This window comes from Cotesia typhae, unplaced genomic scaffold (genome assembly GCF_013202065.1).
Source record: "Cotesia typhae breed Kobodo isofemale line unplaced genomic scaffold, CoteBio_Ctyphae contig_28, whole genome shotgun sequence".
NCBI classification, from domain to species: Eukaryota; Metazoa; Arthropoda; class Insecta; order Hymenoptera; family Braconidae; genus Cotesia; species Cotesia typhae.
The window spans coordinates 717,812-739,986 of NW_027423736.1; the positions used below are offsets into that span (position 1 = coordinate 717,812).

Here is a 22,175-nt window from a genome sequence, read left to right on the forward strand (position 1 = left end):
ACGAATTTACCACGCCTTCGTTTGAGACTGACGGATTTTTATGAGAATAGATGTACTTACTCTCTGCAGGAATTTTAGTTGTTATTGGATCCGTGATTCTGGGGGGGGGGCTGCTGTTAGCGCCTTTTCCTGACTTGGGCCCTTTTTGTTGGTTCTCGCAGCGGATGGAGTTGGATGGATTTGGGCTGCTTCTTCTAAAGGCTTCTTATTTCGTGAAATGAACTGATTGAAAACTGATTTCACTTTTATTGAGATTTATTTTTATAAACATTAAAACTTACACTTTCACAATTTGATTTTTATGTAATTTAATTTACTGAATTTTAATTATTTGGTTGAGCTAACGTCCTCCAGTCCCCCGTAGGGTAAAGTGCGTAAATTTAGCTTTTTAAAGATATTTTATTTAAACTTACTGCCCGGATTCTCGCCTAAGTGCAGAGCAAATTAGAACTTTGAGATTCCGGTTCTCTAGGATTGTGTTTAATAACTAATACGTGGCCTGCCGGTTGAACCGAGTCTGAACTCGTCTTAAGTGCAGCGCAAATTAAGATAAGGGACTTTTACAAGGCACGGGTCCGTCAATTGAACGCGGAAGTCGAATTAATTGCTCAAAGACAAGGCGTTGGCTGTTGATCGCCTTTTTAAATACTCGCGGTGCTGAGATTGCAGAAGTCCCCGCTAGTCAACCAGCAGTCGCGTAGCTTATATTTTATTGTGGCTTTCGCGCATGGAGAAGTCTTCCATCTGCGCAGGTGATTTAAATTTACGGAAAAATTTTGGGGTGGACATAACAATTGGTTTAAAAAAAAATTAGGAAAACGGTTAACCTTGAAGGCTATCCCTGCAACTTCACGCTAAATTCATACCTCGGTGCTTAAAATTGCACTGTTGATGTTTTTAAGCTCTTCAAGCTCAAAGAGATAGCTTTTCTATGCTTTTAAGCTCAAACGTCTGTTAGAAGTTGAATAAAACACTATTTTTTACATTTTCAAACCGCAATAACTTTTGAATAAATTGTAACGGGTAAAATTGGGGGAAGGGGTTTAAAATTTCCTTCCTAGTTTAACTAACTTAAACAAACTCGATAAGTCCCGTGCTCGAATTTAGAGCTCGCCGATGTCCAGGGTTGGAAAGGGGATTGCCCAAAAATAAACATAAAAGAATCAATTAGGGTAAGTAACCAAAAATATCGTTTATTATAAAAATAATTATTTTCAGGAGATGGAAAACCACCTTCTATCACCTTTACAAATTGCAAATACACTCATTCGTTCGCTCCGCATTTTCTGAAATTTTCCGTTTTACTGGACAATGGTAAAACAGGAATCTGTTTACCGAATTTTTACCTGCGACTCGGTTTTGTCTTACCGACTGCGTATCTTCAACAATTTGCGGACTACAATTCGCGGCGCTAGTGTCTCAATTATCTGTTCGATATTTCCCCGGAGAAACGAGAGGATTGCCTCCAACTCCCACCTCCCGCGATGCTGCCCTCCCAGGTCGAGGTGTCTGGCCGACTTCCTCGACTTCCTATTCGTAGACCCCCAAGGATCGAGAGGATAGCCTCTAGCTCAATCCCATCTACTCGGCTATGAGTGCCTGCCGTATCCTGACAGAAGGTCGGAGCTCGGGGAGTCCTATGAGATGAGCTCCACTTACTTTGGTACAGCCTTACTCGGGGTAACTTGAGTTCCTTGGCGTTTTTCCCTTGGATAGCCTCCAGGGGGAAAACGTCTCAGTGGTACTGGATCACTTTTCTGCTGTAAATTTTTGAATTTAACATTTCCCAAACGGTTCTCTCCAAGCGAACGTTACTCGCCATCTATTGCCGGGCTTGGAAGCTCGGAAAACGCCAAAATAATTCTAAGTTTTTAGTTTTCGAAATTTATTTTCAATATTGATTTTTGATTAAATTATTTCCCTCATTAAGGAAGTACGAGCGGCAGGCATGGTGGGGATAGGCTGCTCTGAGCGTGCGGTGAAGGGGTGATGATGATCACGTGACCGCGGCAATACGTATGGCAATACTGTGATTACTATGATTATTATTTTTTCTGTTATTTGTTAATTCAAAATAAACATTGCGTGTTTACAAGTGTCAATTTAAGAAAATTATGGAAAGTGAAAATAAGAAAGCTTATTATGGAGATAAGTTTGGTAAGTTTACAACTAAAAGAAAATTAGCAATAGAACTAAACGTGTAGAAAATATCTTGAAAAAAAAAGTTCACTAAGATTATTAAACTTAGGTTAGTATTGACATTTACTTTTTGCTAATAAATATTAATTATATAATAATAACAGCATGACAAGTAGTGATTATACAATAATTTTTCAATGTTTAAATTAATAAATCATCAGTTAAAAAAAAATAAAAAAATGAAATGGAATTTTTTTAATTTTAATGTAGAACTTGAAACAAAATTTTTCTATTATTTACTTATTTTATAATTGAATTTTAGAAGGCAGAAGAATTATAGATCTTCGGTTACTAGCTGAGAAATTATGGTGTACCTTCTGCAATGATGCATTATCTCTTCGATTCCTCATCAAAGAAGAATTTTTAGGTCTTGTAAGTATTTTTCACGTTAGGTGTCAAAAATGTCAAGAGGTATATAAATTCGCAACTTCTAAGTCTTATAAAATTGAGAATGATCCAAATATTAGGTACTCAGCAAACGGAAAAATTGCTATTGGTTTGTACTATTGAAATACTCTAATCAATATAGAATAGTTAATTATAGATTTTATCTAGGTCTATTAGCAAGTGGTATGGGGGTATCACAATTAAATACCATTCTTGCATCTTTAAATGTTCCAACATTATACCACACTCTGTTCAAGAGATACGAAAGAGAAGTTGGTGTCATGATTGAAAAGGTCGCTCATGACAGTTGTCAAAAAAATCTGCAAATCGAGAAAGCAATGACCCTCCAGAAAAAAAGGTATTCGAACATGTACAATAATTGCTTAAACCTCATATTAATGACATACTTTGTTGAATAGTCAATTCCTTAATAATATTTGTGTTTTAAATTTTTCAGATTTTATGCAGTTTACTAATTAATAATTTTTTATTTATTTTTAATTCTAGAAATCGTGTAATAATTGCCAGGAATAGTAACTTTAGAATATTTATTTTGTTTAATTCTTTTTCAGTTTTTTTTTAGCAAGGCACTAATTCATGGATAGCACCGATTGGCAATTAAGTATTTAATTGCTTAATGATATATTACTAATCGTACTAAGATTTTATTTCAGCATTTTTACTGATAAAAAATATTCATCGACCTTTTACTAAAAATAATTTTTTTTTTTTATTAAAAAATACTTCGATTATGATTAATTGCTCGTGATGAGAGAAAGACTTCGGAAAATATCATGGAGTAGTTTAGTCTCGTTCATTAAAAACTTTTAGCGGTGAGTTTTCGACTAACATTTATTATTTTAGGTATCATTTGTATTTTTTAATGACAGATAACTGTATTTATTTTTCTAGTTAGTATTATATGCAAGCTAAAGCATGTAATATAACTTTTCGAATGATTTATAATTAATTAGATTAGATTCTGCTTCAAATGAAATTGTTGAAGACGATGAAGTAGGATTAATTTTAGGACTCGACGGCAAAAAAAAGGTAGCGGTCGAACGTACAACAGTAAAACAGGTATAAATAAATAATAAAATGTTTTTTTTAAACAGAAATAAATTTCAAAATTTTTTTAGGGCACGTCACAGTAATTGGACATTACTCAGGTTTGCTAGTAGCTTTTAGCACCCGTAGTAAGCGTTGCATAAAATGTGATAAAGGTCACAGTAAAGACGACCATGATTGTCGAAAGAATTATGATGGTAGTTCAAAGTCGATGGAAGCTGACATGGCTGTTGAGACGCTAATAAATAATCCTGCCTTTGCTGCTGAAAAAGTCAGGATAGATACTTTGATTGCTGATGATGATTCCAGTACCATAGCTCGCTTGAGAAGAGAATCTAGTCACTTGATTAATAAATGGATTGATAAAAATCATGCTACTACGACCTTGACTACCCTTGTGGAAATATTCCTCTGAAAAAAGTCTTCAAAACTCTTTAAAACTCTTTATAAGACTTTCTGAAAGTCAACATAACCTTAAATAAGGAAAAGGAAGAGTTTAAAAGTCTTCATAACTCTACAAAAACCTACAAAAGTCAAATATTCCCATAAATTTCGGAATTTTCGCAAGAGTTATGAAGAGTTAAAAAGACTTTCTTTGATTTTTTCAAAAAAGAAATATTAGCAAAAAATATGACTTTTAGGTAAAAGGAAAACTTTTTAAATAAAAGTACGAAATATATAAATCATGAATTTGGTTGGTATGAAGTGAAATATTTTATTTTTTTTTTTTTTCATAGCTGTAGTGGATAACAATATCCGAACAAAAACAGTTTCACTGTAAAAAAATCGTGCTAAGTCCACGTTCATAAGACTATTAAGAAAAAAAAATTTTATTTCTTTACAAAAAGATATAAAATAAAAAATTAAAAAATCCAAGTAACCGATATGGTTGTATATGATTTTCGAAAATTAAAAGAAAATTTTTATAAATTTAAAAATTAAAAGAAACAATTTTGGAACGTACTTAGTGTGTGTAGTTACGAAATATTTCACTTTTTATGAAATTCCTAAATTGTATCTGCTAGGACACGTAAAAAAAATTGAAGTACACAATAACGCACACCAAGTACGTTCCAAAATTGTTTCTTTTAATTTTTAAATTTACATAGGTTCGTGATAAGTATCGTCTGTAGATGTGGACGACCAGTTTTACCGACAGTAGGTGTTGCTTGCGGTAGATATGTATGCCATTATGGATGAGGTTTTTATCGAGGTTATAGGTGGCGCTGGTGGGGAATTCTGCCGCCATCTTACTATCCGCCATTTTGAATCCGCCATTTGGTGGCTGCTATCCGCCATTTTGAATTTGAGTTCAACATTTTGAGGTTAAAAAGCATCCTCAACTATTAACCTGCCTTCGGCTCAGCCATTACAGATCAATAGTTCAGGATTACGCATTTGTAGTATGGTATATCCATGTTCTATATATTTAAAATGAAGTTATGTCAACTACTTGCGAGAAGGATTTCACGCAACGCCATCTGGTGACAGCGTGCATTACTTCTAACCGCGCAGTAGATGACTCATTCTGTTCTAGAATTTTCTAACTGCGCAGTAGATGGCGTCATCAAACCGGTTTTGAGGTAGAGGAGTGGGGGTAACTGCGCAGTAGATGACGTCATCAGACAGGCTTGAACCTGTTCAAGGTTGCGTAACTGCGCAGTTTTCTTTGTTCTATTTCTAACTGCGCAGTAGATGACGTCATCAAACCGTTTTTGAGGTAGATGAGTGGGGGTAACTGCGCAGTATCCTCTGGCTATAAAAGCAGCGCGCTCAAGCCGTACTTCACAAAAACGAAGTATATGTCTCCAGTGAAACATCTCTCGTGATTAAACAGTATTCAGTGTTATAAAATATAGTGAAGTTCAGTGTTGTGAAGTACGCGAGTATAGTCCAGTGTATAAAAACTATTGTGTAGTGTACATAACCTTTAAAAGTGTATATAACCTATAAACAGTTACATAACCTTTAAAAGTGTATATAACCTATAAACAGTGTATATAACTTATAAACAGTGACATAACCTTTAAAAGTGTACATAACCTACAAACAGTGTATATAACCTATAAACAGTGTACATAACCTATAATATTGTGTAAGACAGTAGTGATTCTCGTTCCAAAATGACACAACATAACCTCATCGAGGCTCTCAAGAACTTGGTGGACACTATTGCAGTCTCATATGCTGATCTGTTGGGAGAGCAGCTCACTGATGAACATCGTCAAAGGTGTTTACGAGTGTGTGAGGAGACCATTGAATACTTCAACACAATATTACTGGATCCTGGAACAACAATTCAAGTGAGACGAAGTGTTCAAGCGCACATCAACCAACTCAACTGGTTTGCCGATCAGTTCTCCAGACTCGGTAACCAAGTTGTTGGTGGAGATCTCAACCAAGGAGTCAAATGGAAGGACTTGGAGAATGCTTTTGCTGGCAACATCCAGACTGGATGTGTTATCAATCAGCATCACAAAGATCCAGCAGCATTCCTCCAGGCCTCACGAGACACCATCATTAACAAGGTGCAGAGTGCCTTGAGAGATTTGGCAGGGTTGAAAGTGAATGTGGAATTCTTCTGCACATTCCGGAAACATCAACAAGATATTGAAGAGCGGAAATCTTTTATTACTAAAAGCCGTGAGATTCTCCCTGCCACATCTCTTCAGGATTGGTTTAGTCAACATGTCTACGACAAATTACTTCAAAGAATTGAAGATTTTGAGCATGAGGGTTCCGGATGGAGTCTGCTTGGACCGAACAGCTTGATGGTGACCATGTCACGATTCACACCAACCCAAGTTGGAAACTCTACCTTCGTAGGATTGCCAAAGGATATTGTCAAGAAGAATGCGGTTACGAACATCCAGAACAATGATGAGTTCTGCTTCCTGTGGTGTGTCAACGCTGCCTTGCATCCACCAGTATTGGTTCCAGGCGACCCTACAAGTTACCGTCATTTCAGCGTTAGATTAAACTATGAAGGTATTCAATTTCCAATTAAACTTGATGATGTACCAAAATTTGAAAAAATGAATGACCTTAGCATTAACGTATACGGCATAGATTCAGAATTCACGGGTAAAAAGTCTGAAAAAAGTACTATCATCCCGTTATATTTAAGTAACTTCGAGTCAGAAATACCGACAATTCATTTATTAATGATTAAAAAAAGTGTAAATTATACTGATAATTTAGATAATATTGAGTCAGTCTATCACTTTGCATTGATACATAATCTTTCTGGACTAATTAAAAGTCAAATAACTCTAGGTAGACATAAATTGTACTTTTGTGATCGTTGTTTGAATCATTTCAAATTAGAAAAATGTTATTTAGAACACCGAGCAGATTGTTTTAAATCGAACAAAGTCCGCATGGAATTTCCCAGTGAAAAAAATAAAATTTTGAAATTCAAAGATGTTAAGTCCAAAGATACTGTACCGTTTGTAGTTTACGCGGATCTTGAATGCACACTCGAACCCCCAGGAGATGATGAAAAGATAGTTCATAAACATGTTCCACACAGTATTGCTTACTATGTGCATTGCAGCTATGACAACACACTGTCTAGATTCCAATTAAACCGTTCTCCTGATTGCATCAACTGGTTCGTTAAACAATTAGAGTCGTTAGCTCTAGACTTTGAAAAAATTCTAAAGAATCCCATTAAAATGAAACCCCTAACCAGAGAGCAACAAGATAGACACAACCAGGCAACTGAGTGTCACATCTGTGAAAAACCAATCACTTCTACGACAGATAAAGTCTATGATCATTGTCACTTCACGGGTAACTATAGAAACGCAGCTCATAAATCATGTAACGTTAATTATCAAAAATCTACAATTATCCCAATTGTCTTTCATAATTTATCCGGCTACGACTCACACTTCATAATTAAGTCCTTAGCTACAGTATTTGAGGGTGAAATTTCATTATTACCAATCAATAAAGAGCGTTACATTTCTTTCACAAAATCAGTTAAAAATACTTCAGTCTCTTTAAGATTTATTGACTCTTTTAGATTCATGGCCTCCAGTTTAGAGAAATTAGCTTCATATCTTGATGACAAAGACAAACAGATTACGCGACTACACTACCCTGACCCTGACAAATTTAAATTAGCAATACGTAAGGGTGTATTCCCGTATGAGTACATTGACAGCATTGACAGACTAGACGAGAGACAATTACCTAACCAGGAATCATTTTATTCAAAATTAACAAACTCAACGATTTCCAATGATGATTATGCTTTTGCTCAAGTAGTTTGGAACCAGTTTAAAATCAACACGCTTGGAGAGTACTCAGACTTGTATTTGAAGACTGACGTACTTCTCTTGGCTGATGTCTTTGAAAACTTTAGACTTAGTTGATTCAAGACGTACAATCTCGATGCACTTCATTTCTATACTGCTCCCGGTCTATCAAACGCTGCAATGTTAAAGCATACTGAAGTAGAACTTGAACTGCTAACTGATCCTGAGATGCTTCTTTTCATTGAAAAGGATGTTCGCGGTGGGGTATCGATGTGTGCTAATAGACATGCTGAAGCTAACAACCGGTATATGGGCAAAGATTTTGATTCAAACAACCCCGAAACATACTTGATGTACTACGATGTAAATAATTTGTATGGAGCAGCAATGAGTATGTCTTTACCCAAGGGTAAATTTGAATGGGTTGAAAATGTAGACAATAGGGTGGGTCAAAAAAATCAAATAATTTATTTTTGATTTTATACTCTGAAAAATAGGTTCGTAGACACCTAAAAAGAATTCTCTCCAAGTATAAGCTCTTAATTATAACGGGAAGGTCCTCCGCTTTGCGGGTTTCTATTTTTTTCGAATAATCAGATAAAAAAATTTATATCTCGCTTCCAACTGCTTGGAAAAATATTCCGTGGCATAGATTTTGTGAGAAATTGAATGCTTTACAAAAAGGTCTCTTATGACTTTTTCAAAAACTCAACCGATTAAAAGATATTCATAGTTGAAGTTTGGCTATTTAAGGAAAATATTCGTTTTTATTATGAATTTTATAAGTCGATGAAAAAAATTTTTTCGGATTGCGGAACTCATGATTTTGTAGGAAATTTACTGCTCTACAAAAATGGTCTCTTATGATTTTTGATTAAGTGAAGCCGTTACGAGATATTCATCGTCAAACATTAACGAATATCAATATTTCCAGTTTTTGATCAATAATTCGATAAATTTTAATTTAAACTATGAGTTTCAGGAAAATTTACATAAATTTGAGTTTCGATCGATAAAGAAATGTTATAATAAGTTAGATAAAGAATTATTGGAATTATCATTGATTTTCCTTGGAGAAATGCCTCAAGAAAAGATTTCTTTCAAACGTCCTGGTGCTGTTCATCATGCTAGATGAATGGCTAAGGCCATTTATAGTTTGAAAATGTATCTATTCAGAGATGAATTCAAACTCTCTCAGAAAGAATTGCATGGTCTTCGTCATTTCTGTATTTTTATAGTCACATTGTATTTAAAAGCTTGGTTTTCATCAACTTCTGCAACAACTGCTGCTTATCATGACTTGCAGTTTATGAAAAATTTATTGGAGTACAAACATATCAATCCTTTGATTTCTTCATCTACGTGTGAAAAAATGATTTCGCACTTATGGTATTTGAGCGATGAACTTGCCATTTTATCACTGTTTGACGATGGCGTTCCATTAGAAGTAAAAAAGTATTGTTGAAGCTGTTAATACTCGTGAAGGTACAGATTCTAAAGCTAAAAGATTTGTAATTGCTAAAAAGATTTGAATTCATTAGCGCAGAGAACTCTGAGTGACTTTGTGTCTAAAAAGTCATTAAATCTTTTCAAAATCTACGATCTACCGTATGACTTTCTTGATGTCGATGTTAAATTATGGCCTACTAATGAGAGTTATCTCGAAAATAAAGAATACTTTCAACAACTAAAAGTTGTCAATGATTCAGCAGAGCGAGCTGTTGCATTAGTCAGTGAATATAATCAATGCTTGACAAAAATGAAGAACAATTCCAGTACTTATTGCAAGTTGTCAAAGAATATCAAAAACATTCCCAAATTGTAATAAAAGAAATTATTTATAGTAATAGCGTACTGTTATGTTAAAAATATAGACAATTATATTGCAATTGATAATTCATAAAAAATTTATCTATAAAAAAGTTAAATACTGGTTGTTTCTCACTTGATTCAATACTTTTCATATTAAATTTGACAAATAAATATGTCATTCACTTCAAATTAAACTAATCATTGGCTATATGTCGAAAAAAATGCTCTAATTTCTTGTTTTAATGCAATCAAACAAGCTCAAGACTGAAAACAATATTAAAAAAATTGTTTATAACATTTCTTTATCGATCGAAACTCAAATTTATGTAAATTTTCCTGAAACTCATAGTTTAAATTAAAATTTATCGAATTATTGATCAAAAACTGGAAATATTGATATTCGTTAATGTTTGACGATGAATATCTCGTAACGGCTTCACTTAATCAAAAATCATAAGAGACCATTTTTGTAGAGCAGTAAATTTCCTACAAAATCATGAGTTCCGCAATCCGAAATAATTTTTTTCATCGACTTATAAAATTCATAATAAAAACGAATATTTTCCTTAAAATAGCCAAACTTCAACTATGAATATCTTTTAATCGGTTGAGTTTTTGAAAAAGTCATAAGAGACCTTTTTTGTAAAGCATTCAATTTCTCACAAAATCTATGCCACGGAATATTTTTCCAAGCAGTTGGAAGCGAGATATAAATTTTTTTATCTGATTATTCGAAAAAAATAGAAACCCGCAAAGCGGAGGACCTTCCCGTTATAATTAAGAGCTTATACTTGGAGAGAATTCTTTTTAGGTGTCTACGAACCTATTTTTCAGAGTATAAAGTCAAAAATAAATTATTCGATTTTTTTGACCCACCCTAGTAGACAATGTAGATCAGTTTTTCAATGATGATGAGAGTGTAGGCTACATCCTTGAAGTGGACCTACACTATCCTGAGAAATTACATGATCTACACAAAGATCTACCTTTATGCCCAGAACATTTTGTACCACCTGGCAGCAAACAACAAAAATTAACAACAACTCTGTATGATAAGTCTAATTATGTAATACATTATAAGAATTTAAAACAATGTTTAGATTTAGGCTTAGAACTTAAGAAAATACATCGAGTCTTGAAATTTGAGCAGTCAGTCTGGCTCAAGTCATACATTGATAAAAATACTGAATGTCGAAAGCTTGCAAAAAATGAGTTCGAAAAGAACTTTTATAAATTGATGAATAATGCGGTTTTTGGAAAGACGATGGAGAATGTTAGAAAATATAAGGATGTATACTTGAGAACAAAGTGGCAAGGTCGATACAATGTATCAGATTTAGTATGTAGACCAAACTTCCACAGCCTTACAATTTTTGATGAGGATATGGTTATAGTTGAATTAAAACAAGTAAGAGTTTGCTTCAACAAGCCGATCTATGTAGGGTTTAGTATATTAGATTTATCCAAAACTTATATCTATGACTTTCATTACAATTATATTATGAAAAATTATGAAAAAGATTCAAAACTATTGTACACTGACACTGACAATTTAATTTACCAATTTAATGTACCCAACATCTATGAAGACATCAAACGTGATATTTTAAAGTTTGATACCTCCGATTACCCGCCCGACAATGTCTTCAACATACCTCTTGTCAATAAAAAGGTTCTGGGACTCATGAAGGACGAGAACAATGGAAAAATCATGTCCGAGTTCGTGGGTCTCAGAGCCAAGCTGTACGCCTTCGAAATCCATGATCCTGAGAAAGAAATAGATAGAATCAAGAAACGAGCAAAGGGTATCGGAGGATCAGCCTTGAAGACCATCACGTTTGATGACTTCAAGAAGTGTCTTTTTGAAAATGTATTGTTAAGAAAAGAGCAGTATATGATAAAAAGTAAAAAACATCTAGTACACACAATAAAGCAAGAGAAACTTGCTCTCAGTTGGGCTGATGACAAACGTCAACTCATTGAGGCAAGCACGGATACTGTGCCTTGGGGTTATAAAGGCTCACTAGTTTTTAAGAAAAGAAAGATTGTAGATGATGAAAATAATAATTGTAAGATAATTGTCTTAACATTAAATATTTATTTGCCGGGACCAGGTGTTAAAAGATGGAGGAGACACATTCGTGGTTATAATAGTATTTATTCTAAAATTAATCACAGACGTAGTTTTGGTTGTACAGAGTTTGAGCAGTTTACAAATATTGAGCACTTTTAACACTTATTCTGAATTTGAGTTATTACATTAGTTCATGAGTACGCGTTGATTGAGTTCAATTGAGTTCTGCTAATCAAGGCATGGTGATTAGACAGGGCATGAGTTGTAGAAAGTTGATCTTCAATTGAAGTGTTAATTAATGTATAATATAATTAACACTAACAATTATGAGCGATAAATATGAGTTGTATCAATTAATGTATGTTAATTATACTGAGTATGAGTTGTAGAAATTGATCTTCAATTGAACTGTTAATTAATGTAAAATATAATTAACACTAGCAATTATGAGCGATAAATATGAGTTGTAGAAAATTAGAGTCACTGGATTATTAATCAATTAACAATATAATTAACTCTCACAGTGTGAGCGAATGAGCCTTAAAACTAATGAGTTTAATTGAGTACGTGAGTCTCGGGATACGAGATAGAACACTGAACGTTGAACACGGAATGGCCGACAGGCCCAAGAGCAGGTGGCAGTCACCCCCAATCTCCACCAAGCAACCTCTGCAATGCGGCATTTGATTTTGCCGCATGATGACGAATTTCTATTAGTAGTTGTAGTATTATCGTTGCTAGGTAGAAAGTGTAGGTGACTGTTGTATATGTGTGTGAGAGAGAGCGACACATGGGTAAGCCATGTGACAATGAGTAAGAGAGAGAGGGAGCATTGAATTGTGATAAAGTGATCTCAGATGATTTACAATGAATACTTAATTGTACCTGAGTTGCCAATGATTGCTGGTGAATGAGATGAGTAGCGATGCTGTAGTTGGCTTCAGTTAAGCTGAGTGGATGAGCTTGATGATTTAATGAATACACAAAGTGCACTGTTCACGGTAAATGCGTGTGTACGCTGTGTAATTAGCACGTGTTATGAGTCTGCCGCTTGCCGGTGAGCCAGTTGAGTTGAGGTAGAGCACCCGAGGGCGCTTGTGTAGCGGCGCCTCGGTGCTACCAGTTTGTTGCGGGAAGGTTTGAATGATTCCGCAACATTCCGCCCGCCATCAGGAACTGGGTTGCTGATTATGATCTCAGTAGTGATGAGCACTTGGTGGTGATGAGTTAGAGTTCTGGAGCCAGTGGTAGTACAGCTAGCTTGGTGATTGGACGAGTGAGAGTGCCGTTGACTGTCTCAATGGTTGCCACTCGGATGAGTTTGTCATTGCCTGGGTGGACAGCAGTGACTCTGGCTAAGGGCCAGCGAGTTGGTGGAGTTCGTTCGTCAGTCAGGAGGACAAGTGACCCGATGGTGATGTTGTTGTAAGCCCGGTGCCACTTGGTCTGAGCTAGATGTCGTTGAATGTAACTGTTGGACCAATGCTTTCAGAAGTATTGGATTCGTTGTTGAATGAACTGCCATCTGGAGAGTCTGGCACTGTTGAGTTCGAGTAGTGATGGTTCTGGAATAGCGTTGAGTGCACGTCCAATGAGTAGGTGACCTGGAGTGAGTGCTGAAAGATCCTGGGGATCTTGTGAGAGTGGTTCCAATGGTCGTGAGTTGAGAATCGCCTCCACCTGAAGCAGAAGAGTCGTAAATTCTTCAAACGTGAATGACGATTCTCCGATTGTCCGTGTGAGATGATGTTTCATTGATTTCACAGCTGCTTCCCACTTTCCACCCATATGTGGAGCAGCTGGGGGGTTGAAATGCCAGATGATCTCGTTAACTGTGAGTGCATCAAATATTTCTGATGATTCCTGAGTTCCTTGAGTAAAGAGCCTTTTGAGTTCAGCACAGGCGCCTTGGAACGTTGTCCCACAGTCGCTGTAGAGTGCTGTGCAGAGTCCACGACGGCTGGTAAACCTGTGAAGTGCTGCAATGAATCCCGAGGATGAGTAGTTGCTGACGAGTTCAAGATGAACTGCAGATGATGCCAGGCATACGAATACACATATCCAGCCCTTGTAGGTACGTGATCCTCGGATGTTGGTAGTTTTGATTTGCACTGGACCTGCATAGTCCACTCCAGTATGAGCGAATGCTGATCCTGGTGTGACATTTGGAGCTGGGAGCTGTCCCATGAGTTGTTGAGCACGAATTCCTCGATGTCGAGCGCATTTGAGGCATTTGAGTATTTGAGTTCGCACTGGTTGGCGTCCACCTAATATCCAGTACCGTTGGCGAGTGTATGCGAGTGTGAGTTGAGTTCCACCATGCATGGTACGCTGATGAGCATCAGAGATTATGAGTTTGGAAAGAGCAGCATCACGAGGCAGAATGGCAGGATGCTTAAGTTGATCAGAGTCTGGTGCGTTTTCCAGACATCCACCTACACGAATGATGCCCTCGGTGTCCAGGAAGGCAGTTAATCGTGCAAATGGATGATCTTTTGGCCATGATGCTTGATTTTTGATCATTTTGAGCTCTGAATGGAAATGAGTGCGTTGAGTTTCCTTCATGCAGAATTGTAGAGCTTGTTTGATTTCAATAGAGGTGATGGGGTGAGCTAGGGATGAGTTTGGCCGTTTCTCGATCAAGTCCCGAACTCTCCAGCATATTGCAGTAGCTCGCAACATGCGGAGTAATGGAATTGGTCGGTCCATGATTGACCATCTTGATGTTAGAGGCTTGGTGGTTGAGTAGAGGGCCTTTATTGGCCGTTCTTCCAGCTGAGTGTTGGAGTCGAGTCTCGAGTTGATGAGTGGCCAGGACGATGAGTCTTGAAAAGTAACCATGGTGGGCCAGTCCACCATAGTTGATGACTTTTGAGTTGGAGGGTTGTCAATCCTCTTGTTGCACAGTCTGCTGGGTTTTCTAAGCCAGGAACGAACTTCCAGTGGCCATCTGGAATTAGATCTTGGATTTGTGACACACGATTTCTGACGAAGTCCTTCCAACGAGACGGATGCGATTGTATCCACGTGAGTGCAATTGCAGAGTCGGTCCAAAGGTATGTTGGCACATTGTTGAGTTTGAGTATTGACTGGCAATGAGCGATGAGTTTAGCCAACATATGAGCAGCGGTGAGTTCTAACCTTGGTATTGTTAATTGTTTTAACGGTGCTACCTTGGTTTTGGAGCAAAGCAGCGTAACCTTTGCTCCTTGAGTGCAGTTGTGATGATGGACCTTGATGTATACCACAGCTGCCATCGCCAGTTGCGAGGCATCTGAGAATCCATGGATTTCGAGTGATGAGTTCGTGGACGAGTGGATCCACCTGGGAATTTTAAATACAATTGATCATGGCAAGTTGATGAGTGAATGCCTTCCACCGTTTACAGAGAGTTTCAGGCAATGGTGAGTCCCAGCTGAGTTTGACAAGCCAGAGTTCCTGCATGAACATCTTGGCTTGAATGATGAGTGGTGACAAGAATCCCAGGGGATCAAAGATTTGGGCTATCTCTGATAAAATTGATCGCTTTGAGTATCTTTGAGCCTTGCATGGTGTCGAGTTCTTGAATGAGAAGTAATCTCGTTGAGGAGACCAGTACATACCCAGAATTTTTGTGCTGTTGTCTGGATCCTCAATGGTGTATTGTGTTATTGCTTCCGCATGATTGAGTTGTTTTAATTTAGGGTGATTGCTTGCCCACTTGGCTAGAGGAAATCCGCCCGCCATGCAGAGTTCTTCTGTTTGATTTGCTATTTGTTGTAGTAGATCTTGAGTGTCTGCGCCACCGGATATATCATCCACGTAGCGTCCTTGAGTAAGTGGTTCCACTGCCAGTGGGAATCTATGGCCTTCGTCATTGACGAGTTGGAGTAGAGCACGAACGGCTAGGTATGGTGCAGCCCTTGTCCCATAGGTGACAGTGGTGAGCATGTATGGAGTGATGTCCCCATCTGGGTTAAACCAGAGGATTTGTTGAAGATGTCGATCATCAGGATGGACCAAGACTTGGCGGTACATTTTTGCCACGTCAGTGATGAAGAAGAACCGATGTCTTCTGGATGTTATGAGAACATCGAAGATGTTGATGAGTAGATTAGGTCCAGTATGCATGATGTCGTTGAGTGAGAGCCCAGAACTGGTATTCTTTGAGCCATTGAAAACCACACGGATTTTGGGTGAGTTGGTGTTCTGCTTCAATACTCCTTGATGTGGTAAGAAGTATTGAACTGATGATGATCGCAATGTGGTTGGTTCCATGTGGTTGAGTGATATGTATTCTGCCATGAATTCCATGTAGAGTTGTTTGAGTTGTGGGTCTTTGCTGAGTCGATGCATGAGGTGGCGAAGGCATTGGTATGCTGCCTTGACTGAATCTCCAAGTTTGTGAACTGGAGATATTACTGGTAGTCTGACCATGTATCGCCCAGATGAGTCACGAGAGTGAGTCCTTGCAAAGTGAGCTTCACAAGCCTCCTCGTCGGGTGTTAATTGAGGTTGATGAGTGGTGATGATCTCTTCTTGAACCCAGAACCGTGTCAAGATGTCCTGTGATGCTTCATGCGGAAACTCGAGTTCCTAGTCGGTGAATGGAGCGTTTGCGATTGCTAATTTGGTTGATGGTCCAGGATGAATCATGGTGTGGTGATTCGCGTTGCAGACCTTGCATCTGAACTTGGACTTGCATGCTGCCACTTGATGATGTCCTAGGCAGTTTGGGCACAGTTTGAGCTTGACAACTCGCATGGCCCTTTCAGCAGGTGTTAAGCTGGCAAATGTTTCACACCTTACGATGAAGTGGTTGCCTTGGCATTCATCGCAAGGGTACTGTGCTGTGGCCGTGCTTGGCCTCTGGACTTGATTGGAGCTCGATGGATGAGAGGTGGGTGATGATGAGAGGTGACAGCGAACCTGATCTCGCTGTGGAGTTGCATTGTAGTGACCCCGGTGGGGTCTAGATGAGTCTTTGGCTGAGTTGAGCTTGTTGGTACTTTCTTCATACCGCTCTTGAGCTCTTGCACGCTCTAATAGGAACTCGTTGAGTTGTGTGAGTGTTGGGAATTCTGTTGATGATCCCAATGAGTGTTCCCAGGCTTCACGAGTGACTCTGTCCAGTTTGGAGATGATGAAGTAGGTGAGAAAGTGGTTTTCACCTTGCGAGAATTCCACTTTCATGGCCTTGAGCGCTGCAACCACCTCGTGGACCTGGTTGATGAGTGCATTGAGTTGTGAGGCTGATCTGGGGGTGAGAGGTTGGATTTTGATGATTTTCTCCAATTGAGCGCCGATGAGTAGTCGAGGAACCTCGTACCGTGAGCGTATGGCTTCCCAAGCTATGGGGAATTGATCGCCAGATGATGGCAGGTTGACCACCAGTTGAGCAGCTGATCCCGAAAGATAGTTCTTGAGGTAGTGGAGCCTGTCCACATCTCCCATGTTGCGATTGATGACATGTGTGGTGAACATGTCACGAAACTCTGGCCACTTGGTGAAATCACCAGAAAACACCGTGATGTTGAGAGGTGCCAGATTGATGGTGGATGGAGCTGATTGGTTTTGTTGAGCAGTTGGAGCTAGTGGAGCTGGAATATCCACCTGGTTGATGAGTGCAGTGAGTGCTGTACGAGCCCCTTGGTAGGATTGATATGTCACCTGATACACCCCATCAGTGACATATGGGTGATGCAAGAACTCCTTGGTTCCAGCTGATCCAAGATAGTCGTTGACTTCCTGGAACAGCTTCCACTCTTCGTTGAGCACTTGTAGATGAGCCTTGAGCATGTGAACCCCAGATGCTGCGTCGAGTGCTGATGAGAGAGTCTCCTTGTCGGAGATGAGCTTCATGCGAGCCAGTTGGCCGGCAATTTTGAATTCCATCTCGCACATGCGAGAGGTTGATCGCTTGCGAGTGTTGACGGGGTCAGGTTCTGTTTCCCATCAGTCTTTGAGCCACCATCACCATCTGTGACTTCAGAGTCACTGAGATCGTGACTGCCCGAGATGTTGGAGGACGTGGGAGGTGGCACCAGCAGTGGTACGCTGTCTGGTGTGAGACCGATGCTGGCAGTTCCCTGGCCTGGATGAGTGGATGAGCTCTGACCTTGTGGAGTCGGTGTAGCAGTATGCTGTTGAGTGGTCTGCTGAGCAGGTTGAGTATCTTCCTGATGATTGTCAGGGACCTTTCCGTCAATCATGATGAGTGTGGAATCTGAGGAATGTATAACAATTAGTTGATTATTGATTGTGAGTGTGATGTAAGTCTGGGATCACTTTTAGTTAATTTTAACACCTAATCCGGCTCGAGGGACCACAATGTAAGATAATTGTCTTAACATTAAATATTTATTTGCCGGGACCAGGTGTTAAAAGATGGAGGAGACACATTCGTGGTTATAATAGTATTTATTCTAAAATTAATCACAGACGTAGTTTTGGTTGTACAGAGTTTGAGCAGTTTACAAATATTGAGCACTTTTAACACTTATTCTGAATTTGAGTTATTACATTAGTTCATGAGTACGCGTTGATTGAGTTCAATTGAGTTCTGCTAATCAAGGCATGGTGATTAGACAGGGCATGAGTTGTAGAAAGTTGATCTTCAATTGAAGTGTTAATTAATGTATAATATAATTAACACTAACAATTATGAGCGATAAATATGAGTTGTATCAATTAATGTATGTTAATTATACTGAGTATGAGTTGTAGAAATTGATCTTCAATTGAACTGTTAATTAATGTAAAATATAATTAACACTAGCAATTATGAGCGATAAATATGAGTTGTAGAAAATTAGAGTCACTGGATTATTAATCAATTAACAATATAATTAACTCTCACAGTGTGAGCGAATGAGCCTTAAAACTAATGAGTTTAATTGAGTACGTGAGTCTCGGGATACGAGATAGAACACTGAACGTTGAACACGGAATGGCCGACAGGCCCAAGAGCAGGTGGCAGTCACCCCCAATCTCCACCAAGCAACCTCTGCAATGCGGCATTTGATTTTGCCGCATGATGACGAATTTCTATTAGTAGTTGTAGTATTATCGTTGCTAGGTAGAAAGTGTAGGTGACTGTTGTATATGTGTGTGAGAGAGAGCGACACATGGGTAAGCCATGTGACAATGAGTAAGAGAGAGAGGGAGCATTGAATTGTGATAAAGTGATCTCAGATGATTTACAATGAATACTTAATTGTACCTGAGTTGCCAATGATTGCTGGTGAATGAGATGAGTAGCGATGCTGTAGTTGGCTTCAGTTAAGCTGAGTGGATGAGCTTGATGATTTAATGAATACACAAAGTGCACTGTTCACGGTAAATGCGTGTGTACGCTGTGTAATTAGCACGTGTTATGAGTCTGCCGCTTGCCGGTGAGCCAGTTGAGTTGAGGTAGAGCACCCGAGGGCGCTTGTGTAGCGGCGCCTCGGTGCTACCAGTTTGTTGCGGGAAGGTTTGAATGATTCCGCAACAATAATAAAAGACAAAAAGTTTTGTAATATTAAAAACAATGTAAATATAGTTTTAAGGTTTTGTAAATAAAAACAATATATAATTTGTGTTTTACATATCAGATTTATTGATCCAACTATTATGCTTAGTATCAAAACCTAGCCATTTAACATAGCATTTATTTCCACGTTTTCTAATTACTTTTTCAACAAGATATACATCTGGATATTTGAATTTGCTGAGTTCTTCGTTGTAAAATCCTCCTTCGATTGGTTGATCCTGATAGTCCACGAGCTTGTACGTCGTTGGATTCGTGTTCTGCACCGACTTGATGGTAAAAATCTCGGTTGTCCAGTTTGGCGTGTATCCTTTGTCAAAAACATGCTTGTACTTGCTGATTCGGACTTTGTCTCCAACTTTGAACTTCTGCTTCGATTTGACTTGCAGTGGTTGATATATATTTTCCAACAGTCGTGCCTCCTGAGCAGCGGTAACATCAACAGGTTTCATTTTGATAGTGCGATGTTTAGTGTTGTTGTAAGTATTCACCAAGTCATCAAGTATATCGGTCCACTTGTAGCTGCCACGAGCTGTAAATTCTCGCCACATTTTATTCTTGAGTGTTCTATTGAAACGTTCACATATGGATGCTTTGAGATTGCTGAATGTTGAATACAGATTTATCTTGTGCTGCTTCATCAGATCTTTGAATTCTTTGTTGTAAAACTCTTTACCCTGATCAACATGGAGATTCTTAGGTATACGACCTTGCTGGAGTACAGACTTCATAGCACTAGTGACATCTCCACCACTTTTTGATTTAATTGGAACTGCCCAGGCATATTTAGAAAATATGTCTATGATTGTAAGCAGATACTTGTATCCTTTATTGACTGTCGCATATGGAATCATCTCAACCAAGTCAGCTTGCCAAGTCTCGTCGAGACCTCGGATGTCAACATGACGACGTTTATAGTTCCTGCGAGCTGGTTTGTGAAGCTCTTCAGCTATCACTGTCTTTTTGTCGTTCATTGAGTTTCTCAGTGAGATATTTGATATTATTTTGGTGAGAGGAAAGTACTGCTTTAACTTCCTCAATAGTCGTCTGCAAATTTCCCACAGCAGCTTTCAGTATTACTATTTCAGAGTGTAAATGTGAAATAATCTCTTTCTGTTCACTGTCTATACTTTTATTCAGTTCAGACATCTGTCTCAGTACAAACTGCACTGTCGCCGCATCATGTTCATTTGAAGGATTACCGAGATTGCACAGCCTTTTATTCTCAATGTTATAGTTTCCATCAGAAGTTACATTGAAACCTCTACCAGCAGGGCCTCGTTGACCTAAGTTATTGTCCAGTGGACGTCGAAATATATCGATGCTCATGGTTATGAACACTTTGACTGTCAGCGTGTGAATGATTTAATTTTTCAGAAGCTTTTAATATATAACTCCAGCCTCCCTAAGCTCTTCAATAATTGACATGATTTCATTCGTGTGACTTGGATTTCCAACAGCTTGAGATGCCATAAGTAGTCGCAAACGATCAACTAGTTCATTTGGATCATCCCAGTAAACATAGTCCATTGGTAATCTCTGTTTTCTTGCAATCATATATTTTGGTAACCCTTTACCGAACTTGGTGATAAAATCAGCAATGTATTTATTGAACTTGATTGTTGTATCTTCATAAATGGTACGATTTGGATCATAATTTTTCCTATGAGCGTTGGTATGTTGAATTATGTCCAAGTACTTTTTCTTATCATCTGGGGTGATGAGTGCATCCTCTGGTGATTTTCTAAATAATAATTCCAGCAACCCAGGAGTTATTGGATAATTTTTTTCTTTGACAGTTATTGTATCATTTGCAAATGAAATAGGTGAATCACCCATATGCATTTCACCGCGTTTTCTGCGTACACCATATCTCATATCATTATCTTTATGTTTTTTACTTAAACGTTGTAGATAATTAGTGAGAAGAGGATTTCTACGAGCTGGAGTACTTGTTGATGGTAGTGGCTGAGTAATAGCAAGTGCTGTATTATCAAATGAACTTTCATCATCTGTTATTAAACTGTTGTATACTTCTGGATCATCATACAGAGATTTTTCAACCTCTTGTTTTTGAACCTGTGGTTTTTCTTCTTTTTTAATATTTTCCCCTTTCAACTTTCAAGATTCAACTATACTCTGGAGTGGTGTCACAATAGGCTTGAACATTTCCTCCATAGCTTTCTCAGCTGTATCTTTACCCAACTTCAACATCTTGTGCTTCCGTCGGATGGCATTGCTGGCTTGAGATATCTGATGCAGAATATCTTTCTGCTTTGATATTTCTTCAGGCTTCATGTTGACAGGTTAACGTCTACAGCATGTATGACTATCACACTCTAAAGTACCTCAATTTATACTAATGAAGCAGTCGAATCCTTTGCGATACCTACCACTGTTCAATTCACTGTCTTTATCTATTACCACAAACCCATATTTATTCCAACATGCCGAGCATAAATCTCTGAATGAGTTGTACGACATGTCTGTATTGACATGATCATTATAAATATGCTTCAGATTCATTTCATCTTGACGGAATAGCACGAGAAAGTTTGCATTATCTCTAATCAGATGCTTCGGTATTCGTGTATAAGTTTGACAGAGATAAAAGCTGTCTACATCCTTGTGTCGACCCATGCAGAAAAAAGCCTTGATGTGATCTTGTTTTTCACAAGCAACATCATCAAATATCATCAGGGAGTTAGGTTTAGCATCTTCAGGCTTGATTACAGCTTCATGTTCACTAGGGTGATTCAAAAAAAAAGAATATTTTTTTTTTCGTTTGGTACTCTGAAAAATAGGTTCCTAGACACCTCTAAGAAAGCCTCTCCAAGCATGAGTTCTTAATTGTAACGGG

The 22,175-nt window shown here is 38.1% G+C and overlaps 2 protein-coding genes and 1 long non-coding RNA gene across 3 annotated transcripts in view; all 3 read left to right on the plus strand.

Annotated features, from left to right (window-relative positions):
• Nucleotides 1-22,175, plus strand: part of Rgk3 (Rad, Gem/Kir family member 3) — a 93,955-nt gene that overhangs the window by 50,141 nt on the left and 21,639 nt on the right. The window lies entirely within an intron of this gene.
• LOC141525904 (uncharacterized) lies at nucleotides 2,094-3,005 on the plus strand. The gene is made up of 3 exons (XM_074240605.1): nucleotides 2,094-2,157; nucleotides 2,462-2,695; nucleotides 2,755-3,005. The coding sequence occupies exons 1-3, from the start codon at nucleotides 2,115-2,117 to the stop codon at nucleotides 3,003-3,005; spliced, it is 528 nt and encodes a 175-aa protein (XP_074096706.1). The 5' UTR covers nucleotides 2,094-2,114.
• On the plus strand, nucleotides 3,148-4,526 carry LOC141525938 (uncharacterized). Its single transcript, XR_012478925.1, has 4 exons — nucleotides 3,148-3,419; nucleotides 3,499-3,666; nucleotides 3,726-4,295; nucleotides 4,392-4,526. It is a non-coding gene; the product is annotated as an uncharacterized LOC141525938 (long non-coding RNA).